Source organism: Dipteris shenzhenensis, chromosome 4 (genome assembly GCF_047967505.1).
Source record: "Dipteris shenzhenensis isolate YYH24624 ecotype China chromosome 4, Dip_SZ_1.0, whole genome shotgun sequence".
Classification (NCBI taxonomy): domain Eukaryota; kingdom Viridiplantae; phylum Streptophyta; class Polypodiopsida; order Gleicheniales; family Dipteridaceae; genus Dipteris; species Dipteris shenzhenensis.
In genome coordinates, this window is record NC_141599.1 from 3124465 (window position 1) to 3150410 (window position 25946).

Below are 25946 nucleotides of genomic sequence, written 5' to 3' on the forward strand. Positions count from 1 at the left end.
TTATAAAGCAGTGTATTAGTAGGAGAAAGACGAATGCTAGAAGCGATGGCACCTGGAGCCAAGAGGAGAATGCACAACAAACATCGAGAGAAATACTTGTGTGTGTTGTAAAGTACAAACTAAGAGCACCTTCTGTGCTGAAGAGGATCATGGTGTTCTACTTGTGTTCACTCTGCATGTGGATGACATGCTGCTGACTGGGAATAACAGGATGCCATCTCAGCTTCCAAAGCTAATTTACAACAGCCATTTTGATTTCAGATCTGGGTCTTTTAGCCTATGACTTCGGCATACAGCTTGTGCAATCAGATGAAGGCATAGTGTTGCTTCAGTCCAAGCGCATACGTTTGGTTTTCAGAATTGCAAGCCCACTTCTACTTGTATGGAACCAGGGCTGAGGTTGAGTATTTATAGGAGCTACTCCTGAAAATTTTGGATCTTTGTACAATGATCAGCCATGCTATCACCTTCATGCATCTCCACATTCTCAAGCTCCTTCTTGAGAAAAGCGACTCTTGCTTCATTCTTGACATCATACATGGTCTCAAGAATCTCCCATCCACACTGCCAAGTCTTGCATGAACGGATGTGAGGAATGGAATCCCACCTCCTTTGATCTCGTGTGGGTCCTGCACTTTGCTGTCCAATAGCTTGCTGCTGTCCATCTCTAACAAGTGCCACAGGTGCAACATCTACAGGACGAAGCTCATTCCTGTCACGATCTGTGACGTATTCCTTTCTCTATTTCTAGACTTATGGATGGTTTGATGAATGGACACTTGTGGAAGGCCATAAGTTTGATGAATGGACACTTGTGGAAGGGTATGCCCTTTCGACCGGACACTTGCCCTTTTCGACGGGACACTTGCCCTTTCGACGGGACACTTCCTAATGAGGCATAACCCTTCACAAGAGACACTCTATTGAAGAGACATTCCTATTGTAATGAACCCTCTCATCAAGGATCACACCCTTCACAAGGGGTACACACCTCTTCATGCACATACCCTTTGGAGTACACACCTTTTCATGTGTGACTCTTCACTCTCTATATAAGAGAGGCCCAATTGTATGGATGACATTACATCCACCCTACAGACATTCAAGCAATACAATTATTCCTTGTTCTCTGCTATCTCAGTCTCCTTTCTGTTCCTTAGCACATTTCTAAATATAGTAAATCTAGGATTTCTTACAGTGGTATCAGAGCATAATTCACTCCTGCCTGTAGGAAATGCCCCCCCACCTTCTAGCGCCGATCTGATACATCTTTTCCGCTAGAAGGACATCCGTTGCATAGTGTGCATGGAAGAGATGGAGAGGATGAGCGTAAAAATTTTAAGCGCCAACCCTGCCTAAAGTCATCTATGGCCTCTCCATCTCCCTCACATCACAAGTTGATGTGAATGGACACGACAAAAAACGTGTCCTTTCAGGTGCTTGGGCTGTCCCAAAACCAAGGGACGCACCTTTTCCACCATGGGACACACCTTTTGATAACGAGTCTCGACTCCTCACTCAAGGGACACATCCCATCGTGGACAAAAGGACATACCTATTCATGTAGGGACCCCCCTTTTAAAAACAGGGACACACCCCTATTCCAAGGGTCACACCCCTTCGAATAGGCACACCTTTTAGGCCCCAAGTACCTACAAAAAGAGTACCTAGAGGGGTAAAAGGGAAAAAAATAAACCCATCCCCTATCCTTAGGTTTACCCTAGCTACCTAGGGTTAACTAAACCCCCAATTTAATTTTTGGGGCAGCTAACCACCTAGGCAGCCTCAACGAAAAGTCACCAGCCCTTCTTTTCTATCCCGTATGGCCTGGACCGTACGGAATTCCTGACAGCCTACGCCGTACCATCCGCCAGCCTGCAAGTACAGCTTGCGCAGCCAGCCGTTGCCCTCGCCGTACAAGTCCTGCGCAGCCCTGCAGCCAGCCTTGCCCTTGCCGTACAGCCAGCCTGCGCTGTCCTGCCCACAGCCCTGAGCCATTCTGCACGACCAGCCCTGCACACATCATTGGCCTCGCCAGCCCCCCCGCCTCCTATGCAGTCCTTGCCAGCCCTGGGAAAATGCTACGAGCTTCACCATCGATAGCCTGCAGCCCCCCCTTGTTTCGCCACCTTTGCCCTGCGAAATCAGCACCAGTTGCAGCTCCTCGCGCGATGAAGACAGCCTGTTGACAGCCCGGACCAGACAAGTATCGATCGCTCCTCGCAAAACACTGCAACATGGATCTCCGGATAGCGATTTGCAGCCTTCTTCTACGCAACAACTTGGTAGATTAAATTATTGCCAGGTGGAGTCTTTCCAATCTGCTTTTAAGGATTCTCTTTAACAAATTACAGCAAATGAAATAATCCTCATTAAAGCATAATAATTCACCCGGCATTTCAAGGACACCTCAGGCATCAGCTACCACACAATATCGTGTTCAAATTGCACAGCCAGCCCATTTCGGAGCTTTTGCATCTTGGGTCTTCTGTGTCACGTGCCCTCCTAGTGACTTGGACCACATCCTCTACCTTCTGCGTGAAGCACCTCAGTTACATTACTTCCTCAGCACAGTACAGGTTGTGTTCCATGAGACACGAAGATATCCTGAACCTCATATTCCTCAAGAGTTTGCTGTCCATTTTTGGAGAGAATTTTACCCCTCACCTTCGGCATCTCCCGGGTACTCTCCACCTCCTTCAGCTCCCAGATATCCTCCTCTACAGGTTGTACCTTCTCCAAGTCAGTATTTACACTCTTAAGGCACTCCCTCTCCTGGATATCCTCCACTTCTGACAGCAGCTCCTTATCCCTTCTCAGATCCGTGGACTCTGCTACCTACCCCTGTCCTCTCACGAGCAGTAACACCACTTTCGGCATCTCAGGTGTTACCTCAGTCAGAACCTCCTTTACCAGATTTCCATGGGTGGTTCCATCCTGCCTCGCCTGCCCCCTCCAGCATGAGCAACCTCAGGGAGCAGCCCGAATCTTCTTCCAAGAATGGTACAAACTAGAGCGCAAGTTCGCGTTTTTCTGACAGGGATCTCCGATATGTCGCAACGCTCGCGTGAAGCCTCTCCAAAGATCAAAGAATCAAGTCCAAAAAAGACCCCTGAAGTCAACCTACAAGGCGAATCACTATTGCAACTTCAAATATCCCAGCTTCAGGACAGCATCTCCGACTTGGTCCAGAAAGTTCAACAACTTCAAGATTCTCGAAGTACCGCACATACAGAGGTTGACATGACGCAACCAGACGACTATGCGGATTCATTCCCACCAGAGGTAGAAAACACTGAACTACGTGCCCTCTACCGTTTACTTCAAGCTTCCAAAACTAAAAGACTTGACATCAAACTTCCGGAAGCCTACACTGGTCAACGCAATCGCCGAACAGTTGACCAATGGCTCGCAAAAATGCGCATGTATTTTGATACTGTTGACCTCACTGAAGGCAAAAAGATCGCCTTGGCAGCCTCCCTCCTCAAGGATACAGCTTTTCTATGGTGGCAAAGACGCTTAAAGGACAGCAAAAGTGTGTTAACATGGGAACGTTTTGAACACGTGCTCCGTAAGCAGTTTATACCTGCCAATGCGGACTTCCAAGCACGTTCAAAACTCTGACAGTTGGAGCAAACGGGTTCCTTGTCTTCCTACATCTCTCAGTTCACCACTTTGGTGCTGGAGATTGATGGGTTAACTGAGGATGATCGCCTTCATGCTTTCATCTCAGGCCTAAATCCCTCGTTACTCTTATTCACGCCAAGCCACGGGAGCATGAGTCAATTAGAAAGACATGTGTTCAGGAAAACTTAGGACTTGTAAACAAATTCAGAGCATTGCACGGGCCAATCCTCATAATCAGCTGATAATCTATGGATCGATGTGCAGGCATCGATGCGGGCTCCAAAGGTAAAGGCAGGTAGAAAACATATACCCTTGTAAGACTAGAAGATATCCAACAGCCTACACTTACAAGTTAAACAAAGTTACATGGATGCACACCAATCCAGACTTGATTTGCTTAACCCACCGATCGTTCTTTCTCAAGGGAATGATGAGAAATAGCAGCTATAGGCAAGCGACACATACTCGTCCTTGATGTGAGTTTGGCACGCATGGTGTTGCACTTGCTTCTGCGCGAGGACATGGACGTGGATGTGGACGACACTCTAATAACCTGACATATTGGCATCAAGGTGCAAGTGATGACCAAGAAGAGGATAAGAGGATTTGCTAGAGCATGAACTTGAGTCACTAACATGGGAGGAAACATAGCTAATGGATGTATTTTGGCACACCCTCGCTGGTGATACCGACCATATGCTACTAGCTAGTTGCTCCAGTAGGTAGTAGCTGTTGCAGTTTTATGATTTCTCAGGAGACATTGGTCATGAGTCACCACTCTACTTATAATTTTGATTTGGCTATATCTATGTTGTCACGATCTGTGATGTATTCCTTTCTCTTTCTAGACTTATGGATGGTTTAATGAATGGACACTTGTGGAAAGGTATGACCTTTCGACGGGACACTTGCCCTTTCGACGGGACACTCCCTAATGAGGCATAACCCTTCACAAGAGACATTCTAATGAAGAGACATTCCTATTGTAATGTACCCTCTCATCAAGGGTCACACCCTTCACAAGGGGTACACACCTCTTCATGCACATACCCTTTGGAGTTCACACCTTTTCATGTGTGACTCTTCACTCTCTATATAAGAGAGGCCAAATTGTATGGATGACAAACACATCCACCCTACAGACATTCAAGCAATATCATTATTCCTTTGCTCTCTGCTATCTCAATCTCTTTTCTGTTCCTTAGCACAGTTCTAAATATAGTAAATCTAGGATTTCTTACAGTGGTATCAGAGCAAAATTCGCTCCTGCCTGTAGGAAATGCCCCCCACCTTCTAGCGCTGATCTGATACATTTTTGCCGCTAGAAGGACACCCGTGCACATAGTGCATGGAAGAGATGGAGAGGATGAGCGTAAAATTGTAAACGCCTAAAGTCATCCTGGCCTCTCCATCTCCCTCACATCACAAGTTGATGTGAATGGACACGACCAAAATCGTGTCCTTTAAGGTGCTTGGGCTGTCCCAAAACCAAGGGACACGCCTTTTCCACCATGGGACACACCTTTTGGTGACGAGTCTCGACTCCTCACTTATGGGACATACCCCATCGTGGGCAAAGGGACATACCTACCTATTCATGCAGGGTCGCACCCCTTTTAACAATAGGGACATATCCCCTCATGAACAGGTGCACCTATTCCAAGGGTCACACCCCTTCGAATAGGCACACCTCCTAGGCCCAAGTACCTACAAAAAGGGTACCTAGAGGGGTAAAAAGGGACAAAAATTAAACCCATTCCCTACCCCTAGGTTTACCCTAACTACCCTAGGGTTAACTAAACCCCCAAATTAATTTGGGGCAAATAACCCTTTTGGCAGCCCAACGAATCGTCGCAACATTCAGCCCAAAAAAAAAAAAAAAAACGCAACGTACGAGTTCCTGGACAGCAGCCTGCGCAAAGCCTACGTCAGCCGTACGGCCGTACCCTCCTGCGCCATTTCGCGCCTCTTCACAGCCAGCCGTACGCTGCGCAATCAGCCGTACTCCCCTGCCGTACATTTCGTACGATTTTTGCTGCCTGCGCAGGCAGTCCGTACAGGCCGTACAGCCTGCCGTACAGGCCGTACAGCCTGGCCCGTACACACTGTATGGACAGTACAGATCATTCAGCCCACGCTGCCCGGCCCTCTTTCGACATTTGCGCTACCAGCCAGCCCTTGCCTCGCGATGATCGCTGACAGTCCACTCCTTATTTGCAGCCCTGCATACCAGCTTTCCTGACAGTCTGCTGCACTCTCCTTGTTTCGCCATTTACACCCTGCCAATTCAGCACCAGTTGCCACATTCTCGCAATGAAGACAGCCCGTTGACAGCCCGGACCAGACCAGCCTCGAGCACTCCTCGCAAAACACTGCAACATGGACCTCCGGACAACGATTTGCAGCCTTCTTCTACGCAATCACTTGGCAGATTAAAGTATTGCCAGGTGGAGTCTTTCCAATCTGCTTTTTCAGGATTCTTTTTAACAAATTACAGCAAATGAAAGAATCCACATTAAAGCATGGAAACCCCTGGTAATTCACCCGGCCATTCAAGGACACCTCAGGCACCTGCTACTACACAATATCGTGTTCAAATTGCACAGCCAGCCCATTTTGGAGCCTTTGCATCTTGGGTCTTCTGTGTCACGTGCCCTCCGAGTGACTTGGATCACATCCTCTACCTTCTGCGTGAGGCACCTCAATTACATTATTTCCTCAGCACAGTACACGTTGTGTTCCACGAGACACGAAGATATCCGGAACACGATATTCCTCAGGAGTTTGCTGTTCATTTTTGGAGAGAGTTCTACCCTTCACCTTCGGCATCCCCAGGGTACTCTCCACCTCCTTCAGCTCCCCGATATCCTCCTCTACAGGGTGTACCTTCTCCCAGTCAGTATTTACATCCTGAAGGCACTCCCTCTCTTGGATATCCTCCTCTTCCGACAGCAGCTCCTTATCCTTTTTCAGATCCGTGGACTCTGCTACCTACCCCTGTCTTATCACGAGCAGTAACACCTTTTTCAGAATCTCCAGTGTTACCTCCGACAGGACCTCCCTTACCAGATTTCCACGGGTGGTTCCATCCTGCCTCGCCTGCCCCCTCCAATATGAGCAACCTCAGGGAGCAGCCCGAATCCTCTTTCAGGGATGGTCCAAACTAGAGCGCAAGTTCGCGCTTTTCTTACAGGGATTTCCGACATGTCGCACCGCTCGCGTGAAGCCTCTCCCGAGATTAAAGAATCAAGTCCCAAAAAGACCCCTGAAGGCAACACCCAAAGTGAATCTCTATTGCAACTTCAAATATCTCAGCTTCAGGACAGCATCTCCGACCTGGTTCAAAAAGTTCAACAACTCCAAGATTCTCGAAGTCCAGCACATACAGGGGACGACGTGACACAACCCGACGACGATGCGGACTCTTTCCCCCCCGAGGTAGAAAATACTGAACTGCATACTCTCTACCGATTACTTCAAGCTTCCAAAACAAAACGACTTGACGTCAAACTTCCGGAAGCCTACACTGGTCAACGCAATCGCCGAACTGTTGACCAATGGCTCGCCAAAATGCGCATGTATTTTGACACTGTTGACCTCACGGAAGGCAAAAAGATCGCCTTGGCAGCCTCCCTCCTAAAGGATACAGCATTTCTATGGTGGCAAAGACGCTTAAAGGACGGAAAAAGTGTGTTAACGTGGGAACGTTTTGAACACGTGCTCCGTAAGCAGTTTGTACCTGCCAATGCGGACTTCCAAGCACGATCAAAACTTCGACAGTTGGAGCAAACGGGTTCCCTGTCTTCTTATATCTCTCAGTTCACCACATTGGTGCTAGAGATTGATGGTTTAACTGAGGATGATCGCCTTCATGCTTTCATCTCAGGCCTACAACCCTCGTTACGCATTGATGTTCTTAAAGCCAATATCACCACCACAGATGGCGCTATTGCTTACGCAGAGCGCATTACAGATTTCCTCAACACAGGGAAGCAGAGTGCTACTCGCACACAGAACTCTCCTATGGCCAAAGGTGCTCGCCCTCAAGAAAACACCAAGTTTCGCAAAAACTTCGGTAATCAAGGTCAGCGACAGTCTCAAGATCCCCAGAAACCTCAGAAATCATTTGCTGGATTCCAACAGAAGCACTCCCCCAAGGATCGTGTTTCTTCTTCTTCACAAAGTCATTACCGACAGCCCCAACATAAAGGTGCGGCCACTGACAAGAAGAACAACTCCAGCTCAAAAGGACTTTGTACCATCTGTACAGGCGACCATAGATGGTTCGATTGTCCCAAGCGACCAAAGCAAAATTCTAATATGGAACCTAGCACTTCCCCAAAAGAAGATGCTACCTCAGCACAAGACAAGAAAGGCAAAGCTGTTCGAATGGCGAATACCATCCACCTGAGCCTTGCCAGCAACCCCGAACCTTCCCTGGCCACTCAAGTACTTTGTGTTCAAGGATCGATTCGTGGAACAACGGCCACCATCCTCATCGACAGTGGCTGTTCTCATAATTTCCTAGCCAGTTCTGTGGTCGATAAACTTCGGTTGACCACCAGTCCTAGTCTCATGGACTATCAGATTGAACTCGCAAATGGAACAACTTTCTTGTGCAACACCAGGATTAAAAACTTGTCTTTTCGCATCCAACATTATACGGACAAGTTGAACTTCGACATCATGCCTCTTTCTCGGTACGATGTCATACTCGGACAACAATGGCTCTACGACTATGATCCATCAATCAGTTTTCGCAGCCATACTATCCAGTTTGTCCACCAGGGAAAACTTATTGAGCTAACTGGTTCTAGGGATTCTCCTTCAACCCCAGTTGCCTCTGCCCTACAAGTAAAGAAGTGGGTTCGTAAACGCCAAGCAAAGACTTCACTTCTGTTGGTTACAGCAGTAGAGGAGACACCAGCAAAGGATCCTCCTGAATACCTCAGCCAACCTTTTTTCCAACCTTACCTGGATCTTTTTCCACAGGAATTGCCAAAGCAGTTACCACCTCGACGACCAGTGGATCACCCAATCGAACTTATTCCAGGCAGTAATCCACCGTCGAAACCTCCTTATCGGGTTTCTCACACTCAAAATGAAGAAATCCAAAGACAGGTCACCGAGCTACTCGACAAAGGTCACATTCGGCCCAGTCGCAGCCCTTTCGGATCTCCTGTACTACTTGTGGAAAAAAAGAACAAGTCTATGCGCCTCTGCATCGACTACCGAGCCCTCAACAAGCTCACTATCAAAAACAAGTATCCATTGCCTCGCATTGATGACCTTTTCGATCAACTTCTACATGCAACACAATTCTCCAAGATTGATCTTCGTTCCGGTTATCATCAAATTCGTATACGAGAAGGCGATGAGTACAAGACAGCTTTTCGAACAAAGTATGGACACTATGAATGTTTGGTCATGCCTTTTGGGTTAAACAATGCCCCGGCCACATTCATGACATTAATGAACGACATCTTCAGGCCTTTCCTCGATAAGTTCGTCATCGTTTACCTCGATGACATCCTTGTTTTCAGCAGATCCCTACATGAGCACAAACAACATCTTCACCAAGTTTTTGAAGTTCTCCGCGCAAATTCTCTCTACATCAACATTGAGAAGAGTGAGTTCTTCAAGACCCAACTTGAATATTTGGGACATGTTATTTCTGCTCAAGGTATCTCTGTGGATCCCAAGAAGGTCGAGGTAATCCGAAACTGGCCTACTCCTAAGAATGTTCATGATGTCCGCTCTTTTCTCGGATTGGCAAACTTCTACCATACAAAGGTCTATCAGTTTTCCGAAATCGCAGCTCCTATGTCCGAATTATTGAAAAGCATAGCAATTTTTCAGTGGCTTCCCGAAACAGAGTATAGTTTCCAACAACTCAAGCAAGCACTCACTACCACACCAGTTATGGCTATTGCTGACCCAAATCTTCCATTTGAGGTCATGACCGACGCTTCCGACATCGCTACAGGAGCAGTCTTGATGCAAGAAGGCAGAGTTATTGCTTTTGACAGCCATAAACATTCTGATATCCAAACCCGATATCCAGTCTATGATAAGGAGTTTCTTGCTGTTGTACATGCTTATCGCTCTTGGAAACATTATCTCATGGGTGCCGACTCTGTGGTCAAGACAGACCATCACTCTCTCAAGTATATCTTTACTCAGCCAGTCATGAACGCTCGACAAGCACGCTGGGTTGAGTTTTTGGCCAACTTTCACATGACCATTGAGTACATACCAGGACTACGCAATGTAGTTGCAGATGCTCTCAGCAGGTTACCTCTAGCATCAGCCATGGTAATCTCTACATTATCTGTGGATGTTCCGAATTCATTCAAAGGAAAGTATTTCAATGATAAAGACTTCGGCACCGCAGTACATGTTCTTTCCAAAGATCAACCTTCGACTTCCGAACAGAAGATTTTCTCATCCTATTCTTATACGAACGACCTTCTGTATTATCAAGATCGCGTCTGTGTACCACATGACAAGGATGTTCGACGTCTTTTGTTAAAAGAGCATCATGTAGTTCCTTATGCTGCCCATCCAGGCATCAATAAGACTTATCGGTTACTCAGTGCAACATACTACTGGCCTCAGATGAAAAGAGATGTCATCAACATGGTTACATCTTGCTTATCCTGTCAACAAATGAAAGCAAGTCGACGACTTCCAACAGGACTTCTTCAGCCTCTTCCAGTTCCAACTGAAAGGTGGGAAAGTATTTCCATGGATTTCATTACAACACTACCACGATCTTCCCGAGGTAACACTCAGATTATGGTAATTGTTGATCGATTGTCCAAAATGGCACACTTTGTTGCTTGCAAAAGCAGTGCACAGGCCCCGGACATAGCCAAACTCTTTATACAACACATTTTCCGACACCATGGATTACCCAAGAATATCATATCCGACAGAGATCCTAAGTTTACCAGTCACTTCTGGATTTCCCTGTTCGAATCTTTGGATACTACTCTACTTTTCAGTTCAGCTTACCACCCAGAATCAGATGGACAGACTGAAAGAGTCAACCAAGTTCTGGAAGAAATGCTTCGACATTATGTTCAGTCACGCCTCGCAGCCTGGGAAGAGTATCTACCACTCCTCGAGTTTGCTTATAATAACTCTTTCCATAGTGCCATCAGCATGACTCCATTCCAAGCAGCTTATGGACACACTCTGATTGTACCAACAAATTTTGTACTTCAACATCGAGTGGCCCTAGCTGATCAACTGGTTCAAGAAATGCAAGACATTCTACTGCAAGTCAGGGATCATATGCGAAAAGCGCAAGAGCGGTATCAACGGTCTGCCAACAAACATAGACGTCACCTGGAATTTAACACTGGTGACATGGTGCTATTATTTGTAGCCCCACATCGCTATAAGACGGTTAAGTCTGTGTTTCCTAAGTTGCGACCAAGATACTATGGACCTTTCCGGATCGTCAAGAAAAATTCACCTTTAAGTTATAAATTGGAATTACCACCATCATGGGGTAAAATCCATCCAACATTTCATATTTCTTAGCTAAAGAGGTACATTCCAGGCGATGAAGCAGTTCCTCCTGCAGGTGATTATGTCCCAGAAATCGAAGACGATTATGTTCTCCTTATTCCTGAGCGTATTCTGGACCATCGACAGCGAGAGACTCGACATCGACTTATCACGGAATTCCTTGTTCTTTGGCGAGATCTGGACGACTCCGACGCTACTTGGCAGTCCGATGAAGACTTACAGCAGTACCCTGATCTATTACAGCAGTATTTTCAGCATCTACCATGATATTTTCTACATCGGTTCATTATCTCCACCAGGGTCTTCTTTTGAGTGGGAGGGGATGTCACGATCTGTGATGTATTCCTTTCTCTTTCTAGACTTATGGATGGTTTAATGAATGGACACTTGTGGAAAGGTATGACCTTTCGACGGGACACTTGCCCTTTCGGCGGGACACTCCCTAATGAGGCATAACCCTTCACAAGAGACATTCTAATGAAGAGACATTCCTATTGTAATGTACCCTCTCATCAAGGGTCACACCCTTCACAAGGGGTACACACCTCTTCATGCACATACCCTTTGGAGTTCACACCTTTTCATGTGTGACTCTTCACTCTCTATATAAGAGAGGCCAAATTGTATGGATGACAAACACATCCACCCTACAGACATTCAAGCAATATCATTATTCCTTTGCTCTCTGCTATCTCAGTCTCTTTTCTGTTCCTTAGCACAGTTCTAAATATAGTAAATCTAGGATTTCTTACATATGTTGTAAGGCAATAGCCTCTAGGACCTAAAGGCTATGATATGCTTGCATATGCATTATGGCTCATGCAATCTGTCAGTTGATCTGGAGTGTTTTATTCTGAAGAGACATTACTCACAAGTCAGTGCTGAGCTCATCATTTTCAATTTGACAATAACATGTATGTTATATAGGCATGCTGCTACTATCATTTATGTTCTATCTACTTCCAGGCATGTATTATGCCTGCTTTTACAGCATATGCAGACTGGATCTGTAAAAAGGTTATTCCCAGACTAGATCTGGTTGGTAAGTTCCCAAATCTAGTTGGTCATTTATAGGAGCCCTAGCCTATAAAAAGGGACTTCAGTCCTCATTCAGCCCAGAGCAGCCTCAGCAACAACCAGCCTCTCCTTAGCAACCACCATAGCTTCTCCATATTTTCCGTGCTCGTGTGAAAGCAACCTTGGCACAATCAGCCTAGCAGCCACCATAGCCTCTCCATATAGAGTGCTTATGTGAGAGCAGTTCTCAGCATCAGTCATTGCCACATTCATCCATAAGTTCGTAATGCTAGCCTCTTACAGTCCGTAGATTCAGCCTCTCCATTGAAGACACCACTTCATTGATTGAGGGAAGCCAACAATTGCATTCAGTGGTCCATTGGTGTTTGTCAAGGCCAATCAGAACAAAGACGTTGCTTAGCACACTCTCGGTCTTCCACTGTGTTACAGTTGTGTGCATGATGTGATGAGTCTTACGCATGACAACATTATATGTGAGAGTTTTATATACCTTTGTAAGACTAGAATAAGTCCAATCATACAAATTTAGATTTTTTGTTGTTCTAAAGACCAAAAATCTACACAGAAAATAAAAGGGAAAATGAAAGAGAAGAAAAAAGAGGTAAACAAAAACTTTTATGAAAAACAAAAGGAAGGCATACTTAGCAAGCAAAGCAACACTTATGTCATCATCACTACCCAAGCATAAGCAGCTATACTGGGTTTTTAAAGACCCACGGAGTTTCTTTGCAATAGTTTATGTTCTCTATAAGCTCACATGCATGTGGCTAATTATTTCTGTGTGCTCTCCCCTTGCACCCATAAAAATCATATCGTACCTCTGACACCTCTAAAGCTTAAGAGGTGTTGGAGGTTATGGTCTAGTGTATGCCTCTAGCAATTGTAGTCACGATGAAGCACTTCTTCTTCTTAAGATTATGACTATCAAAGAACTTGGGCAGGTATGCCTCAAAGTTGCCCTTCTTCATGGATCTGTATTTCATGACTTTCTCCTTGCCTTGACATTAGTGTTACCCCTATTCTCTAAAGGAGCAGTGAATGCCTTTCCTTCTTTGCTATACTTGTCGTTCTTGTATAGCTAGAGGTCAAACTCATGCACACTCACACACACCCACCCGCCTCAACCCCATTGGCCTAACATCCCACTGATGTTAGAATCATTGATGTCTTCAAATGTTAATGGCTCCAACCTTCTCTAAATCATAAGTCTATGAAAGACTTTGGGAATTGATACAAGACAACCATAGCTAGAGCCTCAGACTTGATTCCCAAAACTGCCCCTACTCCTAGCCTGTCGTAGATAGTCAGCAAATGCTAAGATAGAATTCCCCATGCCAAGTGAGTTACGAGTATATAGCTTAATGGCCTATGTCAGGTTCACTCTCTCACTGCCACCCTAGCTCGTAGATGTCTTAGCATGCCTGGATGTTACATATGAGCAAATCTGCCCCCATATATGAAGGTTTTCTTGCTCTGTAAATATTCTCTGATGTACTTCCACAAATTTCAGTTTTTCTTTCAGGCGTGATGAGTTTGGGAAGAGTTGAAGGTCCCTTGTTTATAAGGATCCCACTGCAACCTAGAACACAATTGGCCATCTGTACTCCCCTATTCTATGACATTACGGTGTAAGAGATGAATACTGTAGCCAATAACGAGGCTGTACAACAGGCCCACTAGAGTCGGCCCAGATGGGTCAATTGATTGATCTATGTCAATTTGACCTGGTTGATTTGACCAAACAAGGCCTACTAGTCAAATCAATTGATTGACGGACAAGTGTGGTCCCATGTCCCATACAGGGCCCGGAAAGAACTGCAGATGAGACCCCGATGGGAAAAACCCTCCTTAACAACCTATCGTCGGTCCGCCCAATGGGTCTATATGGTATCCCTTGCTCGGGGCCGCCAGACAAGAGAGATTAGACTCGAGTGGAGAGGCTTCAAGTTCTCTTGCTTTTACAGATGATCCACAGTAAGCCCTCAATCCCACATCAGATAATCCAAACTGTGAGTTCGGAGTACCCCACTACACAGCTTAATTCAGCATTCTAGGTTATCACATATCTCTACCAAAATAGGGAGTATCTCTTGTACTACAAGGAAACGCAGGCTATCATGGTTGGCCCTATCTTCATCCATGGCTTTACTAGCTGAGGGTGACCAGAGGTGTTGGTATACACATACATGCAGATGGTTTGAGAGTCTAGGGCTCCACATAAACAAATTATCCCCCTTTCAGTACAGCATTGAGCCCCACTCTGTCTTGCTCACGTATCACGAGTGAACCAGGTTATTTGGGAGGATTTCTTGTTGGAGAAGTCACCTCCCCATCTATAAGACCCTATATGAGGAGTGTGGGGGGCAGGTGGACTTGGGGTTAGGGTTGCCACATGGGCAACAATTTGGTTGCCATGTGGGCAGCATACGCACAGGGAAAGTCTGAAGAGGGGGCTGCCACATGGGCAGCACCTCACAGCAAGAAAACCAAGAGATTTGGGGCTGCCACATGAGCAGCAAAGCAGGCTGCCAAGTGGGCAGCGCTACAGAGTTCATACCTGGCAGGTCAGAAGGTCTTGGAGGCCAGAAGATGTACGAACCTGCACAGATCTGCCACGCAAGCTCCTGCAGCACTATGGCGGGTTTTTGGGCAGATCTAGGAGCTTCGATCAAGGCCATGTGGATCATGGGAGCCTACCACAGAAGTACAGAACCTGGAAATGGTCAGAACAAAGGTGGGATGAAGGCGAGACATGTACAGCAGATAGGCCCCTGTATGGACAGGGTTTTGGGGCAGAAATGGGCCCCCACCAGGGGCTGGGGCAGCCTGGGCCAGTGGCTAGTGGCCACGTGGCCAGGCGGGCCAGCAAGGGGCAGCAAGTAGGCTGCCTACTGGTCAGCCAAAAAGACCAGGGCAGTTGGATTCGCAGACAGCATGGGTCAGCCACTAGGGCTGGCAAAGTCTGCCAGCCAACCCAGTGGATCAGCCAGCAAGAGGGGCATCCAGCCCTATAAAGAGGGAGCAGGAGCCCCTTGGGCTCATTATTCATTCAGTTCTGGGCTTAGACCTGAACACACAGCAGCAGGAGAAGCCCAGCAAATCCAGGAGCAGATTGGAGCTGACACAGCCTGCCTCAACATCCTCTTCAGGAGCACAGAAGGTGCAGCAAGGGGGTGGCTGGAGCAGTAGACAAAGAGCTCACAAAGAGGGCATCCTTGGCTGTCTTTTAGGGCAGCAAGGTGATCACGATATTCATCCAGAGTTGCAGGATTGAGTGCAGCTAGGAGCAGGGCACAGCCAGCCAGAAGGGCTTCCAAAGAGACTGAAGGAGGTGGCAAAGACCTGCAGACAAAGAGCCAGGAAGAGCTGCACACTTGGCTGTCCTCCAAGGCAGCAAGGTACAAGGATCAACGGAGCAGACTGTAGCAGTGGAGCAGCAAAGCTTGGAACATACATCTAAGAGGACCAAGGGAGCTGTGTACTACATACATAGCTCGAGGAAGGCTTACACACTTGGCTGTCATCCAGGACAACAATGTACAGGGAACAGGAGAAGCTTGCGCCTCACCATTGGATGCACATCAGGGCAGCAAGTAGGTCAAGCCTTCTATGCATTCACTACCTCACATGTAGCTGTCTGGAAGGATAGCTTGGTGATGTGTTTGTCGGCACAGGTGACTGAAGTCTACAGAAGCACACGGGCTCAGGGATCTAGTAGTGCCAAGAAGATAGTGGGACAACTTTTGGTAAGGTCAGAGGACCAAGGTTTGGTGCAACCGGACACAAATATATTTTGTTGCTTCTATATCTCTTAGAGCACTATCTATTTACTAGTCTGCACACATGTATGTTTGAGTACACATAAGTAAAGAAGTTTTGGATTCCATAGTTAAACACTTCTGTGTGTAAATCTTGGGATGCTCTATCAGTCTTTCGCTTAGCGGGATGCCCTCTATAGGGATAATTTCTAACATCTCTTACAACTACACACATTCAGGACATGGTTGGCACCTAGCTAGCTTCCTATGATTCTCAACTTCTACAAAGACAACTGCCTACAGATTTCAGCAGAGGGCTTCATTGATCCACCAAGATACACATGGATCCATCTCCCCCACTCCTTGAGGATATCGATCGGGTAGTTCCACGTTTCATCACATCGACTTCACATTGAGAGTGGACAGGCTGAGGGCATACCAGAGAGGGCTGCATCTGCACTTTATGTGATCAGCACGAGATCCAGTCAAAAGGGCACTTCGCTTTTAGATGCACTGTATACTATGAGATCCGAGGGTGCTATCACTATCTCTTCATATCCATGTCAAAAATGCCTCACGATTCTCATCCATGAGCCCATCCAGCATAGGGGGCATTTGCTCAAGGCACACACGCGAGATCAAAGCGTACAACCAGACTCTACTCACAACACGATCACTGAGTTTTTCCAGCCAGATAGCATAGACCAGCAAGGCTCAGAGCGAGAGACACGGCAGACGCAGCAGTAGGTTGAGGTACAGATTAGACCAGGGGGCCTTCCCTCCATGCTCAGCAGATCAGAGGCATGGCCAACAGGAGTGACCGTGGCACTTGTTCGATGCAGGACCACGGCAGACCACACAAACCGACAAAGGTTAGCACCCTATCATTGGCTTCAAGCCACCCCAGCCTCGTACATCGTCAACCCCCTCTTAGGCTTCACCTCTCCGCCAGCTTCCAGATGATCATTACAGTGCTATCAGCTTCCATCTTCTCCATGAGCTCAGAGATTTCTCTTTGTATATTGGTATCTTTATGATTATGGCTATTCTGTATTCATCATGGGTGTTGACGCCCACTTAGAGGCTCCATCCTATTAGCTCATTGTATCAAGTTCTTTCAGTCTCATAGACCCTTCGGACTTTCAAGGACTTTTGATAACTTTCTTTCTTTCTTTCTTCCTCTTTTGCCGTTGCAAAAATAAGATAATCGGTTACGCTCTATTTTGAAATGAAAGATGACAGAAAATTAGATTCCAACGCTCAACAATGGACATCAGCGCTTCAATGAGCAATTTGATTCTAGCTATAGTATCCAAGCTGTCAGAAGTGACCTATCTTGCTATACCTGCAAGACTGATTTTAGAGGCGGTTGCCGCAAGGTTAGACACGTAAAGGCAGATCTGGTTGCAAGAGCTGAAGGTTAGAAGCATTGACGGGTATATAATCTTCTAGCCTAGCTGCCTGACAAGATGGCCTAACCAGCTAGTGCCGTCACTGGTGGGCCATGGCCAACTAACTGGCCCTGACTAGTTCATGAGGCTGGCAGGGCACATGTTGGTCGCATCATTTTGAAACCTTTAACTGAACTTAGATTCCGAGTTTCAACATGTAACTAAAAGAGATCTTCGTCTCATCTAGCTGTAATCAGAAACTTGTTACTAGTCTACTCGATCTGTGAACTGCAACTAACACTGAAATGGATTACTCTTAAAAGGTGTAGGTATCGACTCCGTACCCTGCATTGAAGATTATGGGCGGTAAAAGGTAGATGAAGAACAACTCCTCGTCAAACTGCAGTACATGAGAGTTGCTGCCTTGAGTGGTAATTAAAACCATCACTCCAGCGAATAGCCCCTGTGGCAATCACAGAACGGTTGGTAGGCATGCGTGGATGCAGAGCTCTGAACTTTAAAATGTAAACATACGGTAAACAGAATTGTATAGTACTAATACAGCTGACCGTTACAGTCTACGGCATCCGTTTAAGACAAGATGATCACCAGAACAAGCGCCGTGATTGATTCGTTCATCCATCGGCTCTCTTCAAGTAGATGGCCGACAAGCATGCAAGCGCAAAGAAGAGTGACCATCAACGTGATCGCCACCACTAAAGAGTGATCAGTGGTATCGCCCAGATTGAGCTTAAGCAGTAGTTCCCTAGGGGGACCCGTGTAGCTCTCCAATGGAGCGGCTGTGAGGTTGGAGTCCATGGTGGTGGCAAGGACAAAGACTCTGGTCTAACCAAGGAGAATGAATTGATGCGCTTCGAATGGAAGGGAAGCTAGAGCGAAGAGGAGATGCAGAGGCAAGCAGGGATGAAATGTGCAAGACCCATGTGAGATACAGCGAGATGGAGAGTTCAACCCATGATGGAGGCAAAGAGGGAATGGAAGGGGTGGAGGATGAGATGAAGTTGTAGGAGAGATGGGCGCTGGTGGGAATGGGGAGGGGCTATGAGAGATGAAGAGTGGAGGAATTCGTGTACGCAAACGAGTTCATAGCTTTGAGGTCGTTTGAGTTTTGGAGGTTTGACGATTGCGCAAAGGTCGGACTTTGCATCCCACAAGGTTCACTGTCTTGCACACAAATTTGCATAATTTTCTCACTCTTTTCCCAAAGAAAAGAGGCTTTATCGTGCATGTGAGCCTCCTCCCCTAGAGCCTAGAATCTTTTCGCACATCTCCTTGACATCCTTTCACGAGAACCTTCCCTCCCCCTCACATGCTTTTTCCCTCCCACTGCCAAGGCATTGTGCTTGAAAATTATTGGACCCATGACTTCCATGAGCGTGCCGGTCTGTATCCACCCTAACCCCCTACTCCAAAGATACATTTTTAAACCATTGTGCACTCTTGTCCTCTCTCAATAACTGCAACTTGACACAAGGAACAGCCGCTATAGAGACACTTTCTTTGACAACCTCATGATCTCTTGATGCTCTTTACCACAATTGTACTCAAAGTAACTCTTTGCCCCAATCAACCTTGTACATCTTTTAGAAACAAGGCATATATGACAAAGGTGGAATTTTGCATATAAAGCAAAACACATACGAATATAGCTTCCAGAATTTCAAAAGCATTTGTTTTCTACCTTACTTTGAAGTCTCATTAACCACTTGCTCATATATAGAATAAGACATAAGAGATGTATAGTTTTATACAAACAGTTAGATGTTAACCTTTACAATTAAGAACATCAAGATGTATTGTAACAAGAAGATGACACTTGCATATTTGGCATAAAGACAAAATTAAATTGGTCCTATGCATTACATTAGTGGTATAAAGAGATAAACACTTTAAACCCTCTTATTTCTAATCTTTCACTAACATTGGTTTTCAAATCTTTCTTGTTGTTGCAATAGCCTAAAACGTATCTACTAAATGTGATGTATTAGGAATAATACTCTTTGTTGTATGATTGTGACATAAATTATTATTTGGCCCAAACGCTCAGGTGCTTGTGAGCAATAAGTAATCACAAATGTGAACTAAAATGCTACCCATCCACCATTTTATGCATGCCTCCAATGCGATAGGGTGCAAATGCTACATTAAATTAATGTGAGAAAGAAAGTCAATTAAAGGCTCGGTTATTGCAAGTCAGTTTTTCAAATCCTGAAGATTTATCAAGTCCCAACTAAATCAAAGAATTAAAAATATACCCTTTAAACCTTTTGAACATTCATCAATAAACCTATATAACTTTAGTTCATATTTAGAGTCAAAAAGGCGTAACATTGTCAAGGGAAAGTAAGAGGTGATCAAAGAGGGTCTACAACAATATACTATAGCAGCACTTACACCCCAACTTATGACTAAAGTACATGAAGCTGCCACCCAACTCTCATAGCCCCAATGAACTCCAAGATTAATAAATGTGATGTTTGCAATGTTGAGATATCGAGCTCCACTCGTGATATGCCAGGGTGACCATTGTGCATTTATGTCACCAACTTGTTAGCTGCAGATGCGGTTGGTACACCACCTACGAATAATAGCTAGATGACAGCTATCCTTATGTACTCTAGTTCGTGGCTCAGTTAGTATGCCACCTTAGTTAGCTGAGTTTGGTTTGAGACCCACACATAGGGTTCTTCTATTTCTTTGTACTAGAGTTCTTTTGGCTTACACAACTAAGAAGAGGAAAACTGTTTTCAGCCTCCACCTTTGTGTGTGTTCCCCCATTGTGTATGTGAGAAAGCCGCAAGTGAGACTCCTTCCCTCTCTCCCATTATCTTCACATGGTATCAGAGCCTGGTTCGTGGTAAGAAGCTCAAGAAAACAAACCAAGTTCGTGGTGTCCTCGTAAAAGGACCAGTGTTGCTTTCCTTTTTCGAGTTTAGAAGCAAATCTCTACAGGTAGCACAGCCGGAAGTGCAAGAGTGCACTGTCTTAAATTGAGATGCCCTTCGCGGTGTGGCGAGAGGGCAATATATGCTACGGGCAAGGGCAAAGCCCAGGGTGACTTTATTTTTTTGATTCAAGGCCACTTCAAGGCCCGTTTTGAAGGCGGAAGTTCTTCGCAGGCATTGAGAAAAAGGCCCTGTTTTTACTGTGCGACCACTACTCTATAGGTCGGTGAAAAGTTATCGCAGAAATTGCATCGTATGCCTGTGCATAGAGATATTGGGAGTTACAGAATCATCTTTATTGCCTGTTCATGCAAAATCGTCACTAGGAAGTGACTGTGTGGTCAAATACCTCTTTCGTCAGTTTTGCAGATTTGCCTGTGTGAGGCAGAAGCTGTGTTTTTTGCAGTGACAGAATATTTTGCAGTGTTCTGTAATGGCGTCTGATTCTCTTTCACAGATTGTCACTGAAAAGCTTGACAAGAACAACTTCCAAGCATGGAGGTTTAGAAGGATGAATTTCCTTATGGAAAAAGGCTATTGGGAGTTCATTACAGGAAATGAAGAAGAACCAGTTCTTCCTAATGTTCCTAATTAATAGGAAATGCAGGCATTTAAAGGATGGCTTGAGAGAGCTAGAAAAGTTATGTACTGGCTGTCTATCAGTATTTCAGATTCTATGATTGTGCATATTCAGGATGCAAGTATGCCAAAGGAGGCATGGGATACTTTGGCAAAAATGTACAGCACAAATACGCAAGCCAGGAAAATGCAACTCAAGCAGGAGTTGCACAATGTGCAGAGAGAAAATATGAGCATCAATGACTACTACATGAAGGTGAAGAAAATTGCAGATGCACTTGCTTCCATTGGGTCACCAGTGGAAGATGATGATTTAGTTTCTGTGACCTTGAATGGTCTAGGAAAGGATTATGCATAGTTCCGGACATCCATTGCCGTCCATGAAAAATTTCCTGATTTTGAGGAGTTGTTTGCTCTTCTAATTTATGAAGAGCAAAGAAATGGTGGTGCATCTTCTTCAGGAGAAACTATCTTCTGCTCAAATGCTGGAAGAGGTAGAGGCAGAGGCAGAGGTAGAGAAGGCTGATCTGGAGGCCGTGGTAGAAATCAGAATCTGCAGCAAACTCAAGAAAACCAGTCCTATGGAGGAGGAGGCAGGGGGAGCCAAAGAGGTCGTGGTGGATGGCAAAGAGGCCAAAATGCAAACAACAATGTTGAATGCTACTATTGTGGTAAAATGGGTCATATGGCTAAAGACTGCTACAAAAAGTAGAATGACATCATGAATGGAAAATTGCAGCAAGGGAATTATGCATCTTCTAGTAGACAGGGTGATGACAGAAATGAGCATCTGTTTATGGTGCAGCACATGACCAATTCTGTGACAAGTGTAAAAGAAAGCAATGATGTGTGGTATGTTGACTCAGGTGCGTCAAACCACATGACAGGTTATGCAAAATGGATGCAGGATGTAAGAAAAATGGAAAGACTAGGATTTGTGGAGACTGGTGATGATATTGCACATCCTATTGTGTAGATTGGTAAAATTCCTTTGTCTATGCAAGATGGGAAAAAGAAATACCTGTCTGATGTATTTCATGTCCTGAACATCGCCAAGAACCTGGTTTCTGTTGGTCAAATGGTTGAGTAGGGCTTGCAGGTTAGATTTAATCCTCATGGATGCTTTGTTGAGGATATGAAAAATAATGGTTGCTTGATAGCAAAAGGAAAGAAGAAGGGCAGGATGTTTATGTTGGATGCGGACATGCCTGAATTGAGCACAGCAATGTTTGCACATGGGATCGGTGTAGTTGTAGATATTGATATCTGGCATAAACGCATTGGTCATGTTAATGTATAGCGACTTAAATCAATGCAAGCGCAAACTATTGTTGTAGGATTGCCTAAATTCAAGGTTACAGAAATGCATAAGGTATGTGAAGCCTGTCAATTTGGAAAACAGGCAAGGAAACCATTTCCTAGGCATGTTCAAGAGAGTAAGAAGCCATTGGAATTAATCCACTCTAATGTGTGGACTACTAAAGTTGCATCTATTGGAGGCTGTCATTATTTTGTCACTTTTATTGATGACTACAGCAGAAATGATTGCGTGCATTTTATGAAAAAGAAAAGTGAAGTGTTTGGGCATTTCAAAGCTTTTAAATCTATGGTTGAAAAAGAAACAGCCCTGCAAATAAAATGCCTAAGGTCAGATGGAGGGGGAGAGTACCTCTCAAATGAGTTTGCAAGGTTCCTACAGGAGCATGGCATAAAGCAACAATATTCATGCAATCATACCCCACAGCAAAATGGACTTGCACAAAGGAAAAATAGGCATATTGGAGAGGTATCTCGGGCCATGCTAAATGAAAAAGACCTACCAGATTATTATTGGGCTGAAGCAGTTGCTACAGTAGTTTACATAATGAACAAGACTCCCACTGCAGTAATACATGGCATGACGCCAGAGGAGATGTATACTGGTAGGAAACCATATATTTCTCATTTGAAAATTTTTGGTTGCATTGCCTATGTTCATGTCCCAGATGAGTTGAGGTCCAAGTTGGATCCAAAAGCTGAGAAGTGCATCTTTATTGGTTATTCTTTGCAGCAGAAAGGGTATAGACAAAGGGTATAGACGTTATAACCCTTCTACTCGTAAGTTTACAGTGAGCAGAGATGTTGATTTTGATGAGATGAACAGCTAGTATAAACCAGTAAATGTGATTGATGATGTAGATGCACAAAATGGTAATGCTGCACAGAATTCACAACAACAAACACAAAATATTAGTGGACCTGCAGTGTCCTCTAGCAGTGGTTCACATACTTCGCCATGGATAGGTAGATTGAGATCAGGAGAATCTTCTCAAAGCAATGCAGATAGTGGTACGTAGGTATCACAAAAAGGAAAAGAGAAGGTAGATCAACCCATGTTTGATGTGAATGCAGGTCACTCTTATGTGGATGGTGAATCCAGTGGCTCAGAACAGAGCATTAATGAGGAGTTGGGTATTCCTTCTGTTGTTACACTTGGAGTAAGGAAGACCAGGGATGTTTTGAGAGCACCTAGAAGTGAGCCTATTTTGCGCAGGTCTACCAGAGCTAGGTATCCTCTGGATAGGCTGAAATATGATGGATTTACAGCCATTCACTATGCCTATATGGCCAAAGTGATACAGGAACCAGAACCCACTGCTTTTGAGCAAGCCATGGGAAAGAAAAATGGGAGAAAGCCATGGATGAAGAAATGGATGCCTTGGAAGCAAATGCTACATGGGAATTGGTGCCTTTGCCTAAAGACAAGAATGCGATTGGCTGTAAGTGGGTTTATAAGGTGAAGCACAATGCAAATGGTTCTATGTGAATAGATACAAGGCAAGATTAGTTGTCAAGGGGTATGCACAGACATATGGCATTGATTATGAAGAAATATTCAGTCCGGTTGCAAGGATGGCAACCGTAAGAGCAGTCATTGCTATGGCTGCATTAAAGGGATGGTCTTTACATCAGATGGATGTAAAGAATGCCTTCTTGCATGGTGATTTGCAAGAAGAGGTCTATATGGAGTAGCCACCAGGTTATGTGCATGATGTTCATCCTGAGTTTGTTTGCAGATTGAAGAAAGCCTTGTATGGCTTGAAGCAAGCACCTAGAGCATGGTCTGACAAGATAGGACAGTATCTTGTCACTATTGGCTTTCAGATTTCCAAGGCAGATTTCTCACTTTATGTGAGAAAAACAGATAAAGGTATTATGCTGCTTGTCATTTATGTTGATGATTTGATCATCACAGGTGATAGTGATGAAGATATCCTTCATGTGAAAATGCTATTGAAGCAGAAGTTTGAGATGAAGGATTTGGGAGAGCTGCGTTATTTCTTGGGCATTGAGGTGATTAGATCACCAAGTGGGATATGGCTCTTGCAGAGGCAGTATGGATTGGACATGTTGTCCAAATATGGGATGACAGGCTGTAAGCCTATTTCAGTTCCTTTGGAGCAGAATGTGAAGCTGAGCGTAGATGCAGGTGAGCTTTTGGAAGACCCTACTATGTATAGACGCATAGTAGGAAGTTTGATTTATATGACTATTATCAGGCCAGATTTGAGCTATGTTGTTGGATTGGTAAGTCAGTTTATGCAGGCTTCAAGGAAACCGCATTTGGATGCAGCTAGACCCATACTCAGGTATGTGAAGTCCACATTGCAGTATGAACTATTTTATGAGGCTGGGGTTCAGATATAGTTGCATGGATACACTGATCCTGATTGGGCTGGTAGTATTTTTGATAGACGATCTACCAATGGATATGTGTTCTCTTTTGGGAGTGCTGCAGTCACTTGGAGCAGCAAGAAACAGCCTACAGTTGCCTTGTCGAGCACAGAGGCTGAGTACAGGGGTGCAGCAATCGCTGCATGTGAGATAGCTTGGTTGCATAAGCTACTTTATGATATGCGTCAGTCTACAGATGGGCCAGTTGTCATTTATTGTGACAACATGAGCAGTATACACTTGGCAAATAACCCAGTCTATCATGCTAGAACAAAGCACATCGAGGTGCATTATCACTATGTGCGAGAGAAGGTTTTACTAGGTCTTATTGATCTAGTTTATGTCAGCACAGAGGATCAGGTAGCTGACATATTCACAAAGGCATTGGGCGCAGAGAAGCTGCGCAAGTTCAAAGACCTGCTTGGTGTGCAGGAATTGGGATTGAGCTCGAGGGGGAGTGTTGAGATATCGAGCTCCACTCGTGATATGCCAGGGTGACCGTTGTGCATTTATGTCACCGACTTGTTAGCTGCAAATGCTGTTGGTACACCGCCCACGAATAATAGTTGGATGACAGCTATCCTTATGTACTCTAGTTCATGGCTCAGTTAGTATGCCACCTTAGTTAGCTGAGTTTGGTTTGAGACCCACATATAGGGTTCTTCTATTTCTTTGTACTAGAGTTCTTTTGGCTTACTTAACTAAGAAGAGCAAAACTGTTTTCAGCCTCCACCTTTGTGTGTATTTCCCCATTGTGTATGTGAGAAAGCCGCAAGTGAGACTCCTTCCCTCTCTCCCACTATCTTCACATGCAAGGAGGTAAAAGAGCAAGAAACCAAGGTTGCCAATGATCAGATTGCACGCACAGGAGGGTTACCAGAAGGTTGGAGTGTAGGAGAGGGCAACACATAATCTTAAGAAGGCAATCCCCTAGATTGAGTGGGACTCAAAAGAAATATATTATGTCCTCCAAAAGTGGATGCAAATAAGGGTAGTCTTCCAAGACAAGCTACCAAGGAGCAAAGTTCTTAGACAAACCAACAAGCTCAGAGACCAAGACATGGATTTTAGAGGAGCTTACCCCAACTCGGCTGGAAGTAAGGAGCAGAGAATTATCTAACATGAAAGAAGCTTGCAAGAAGGGAAATTAGGGAGTTTATCGAGATGGAATATCACTAATCAAAGACTTTAAATCTAGATCCAAAGACTCTCATTCTTGAAATGATGTAATGAAGGCAATTTTATGATAGGACTAGATTCAGTAGTGTGATATTATAATTTTGAGTTACCTTGTGCATTCCTTGTCCCTTTCTATCACTCAAAGATGTATTGGT

General features: G+C 45.0%; 1 protein-coding gene across 2 annotated transcripts in view; it reads right to left on the reverse strand.

Moving 5' to 3' along the window:
- The window catches only part of LOC147902330 (sodium/hydrogen exchanger 1-like), a 95647-nt gene extending 77059 nt beyond the window's left edge, over positions 1 to 18588 (reverse strand). For both annotated transcript variants that reach the window (XR_015540867.1, XM_087373407.1), the window contains exons 1-2: positions 17963 to 18588; positions 17698 to 17816 (exon numbers count right to left, since the gene is read on the reverse strand). Coding sequence is in view for 1 of the 2 variants with exons in the window: in XM_087373407.1 (XP_087229533.1) it covers positions 17698 to 17816; positions 17963 to 18172 (329 nt within the window). In the remaining variant the exon portion in view is untranslated. The remainder of the gene's footprint in view (positions 1 to 17697; positions 17817 to 17962) is intronic.
- Between the last annotated feature and the right edge of the window lie 7358 nt (positions 18589 to 25946).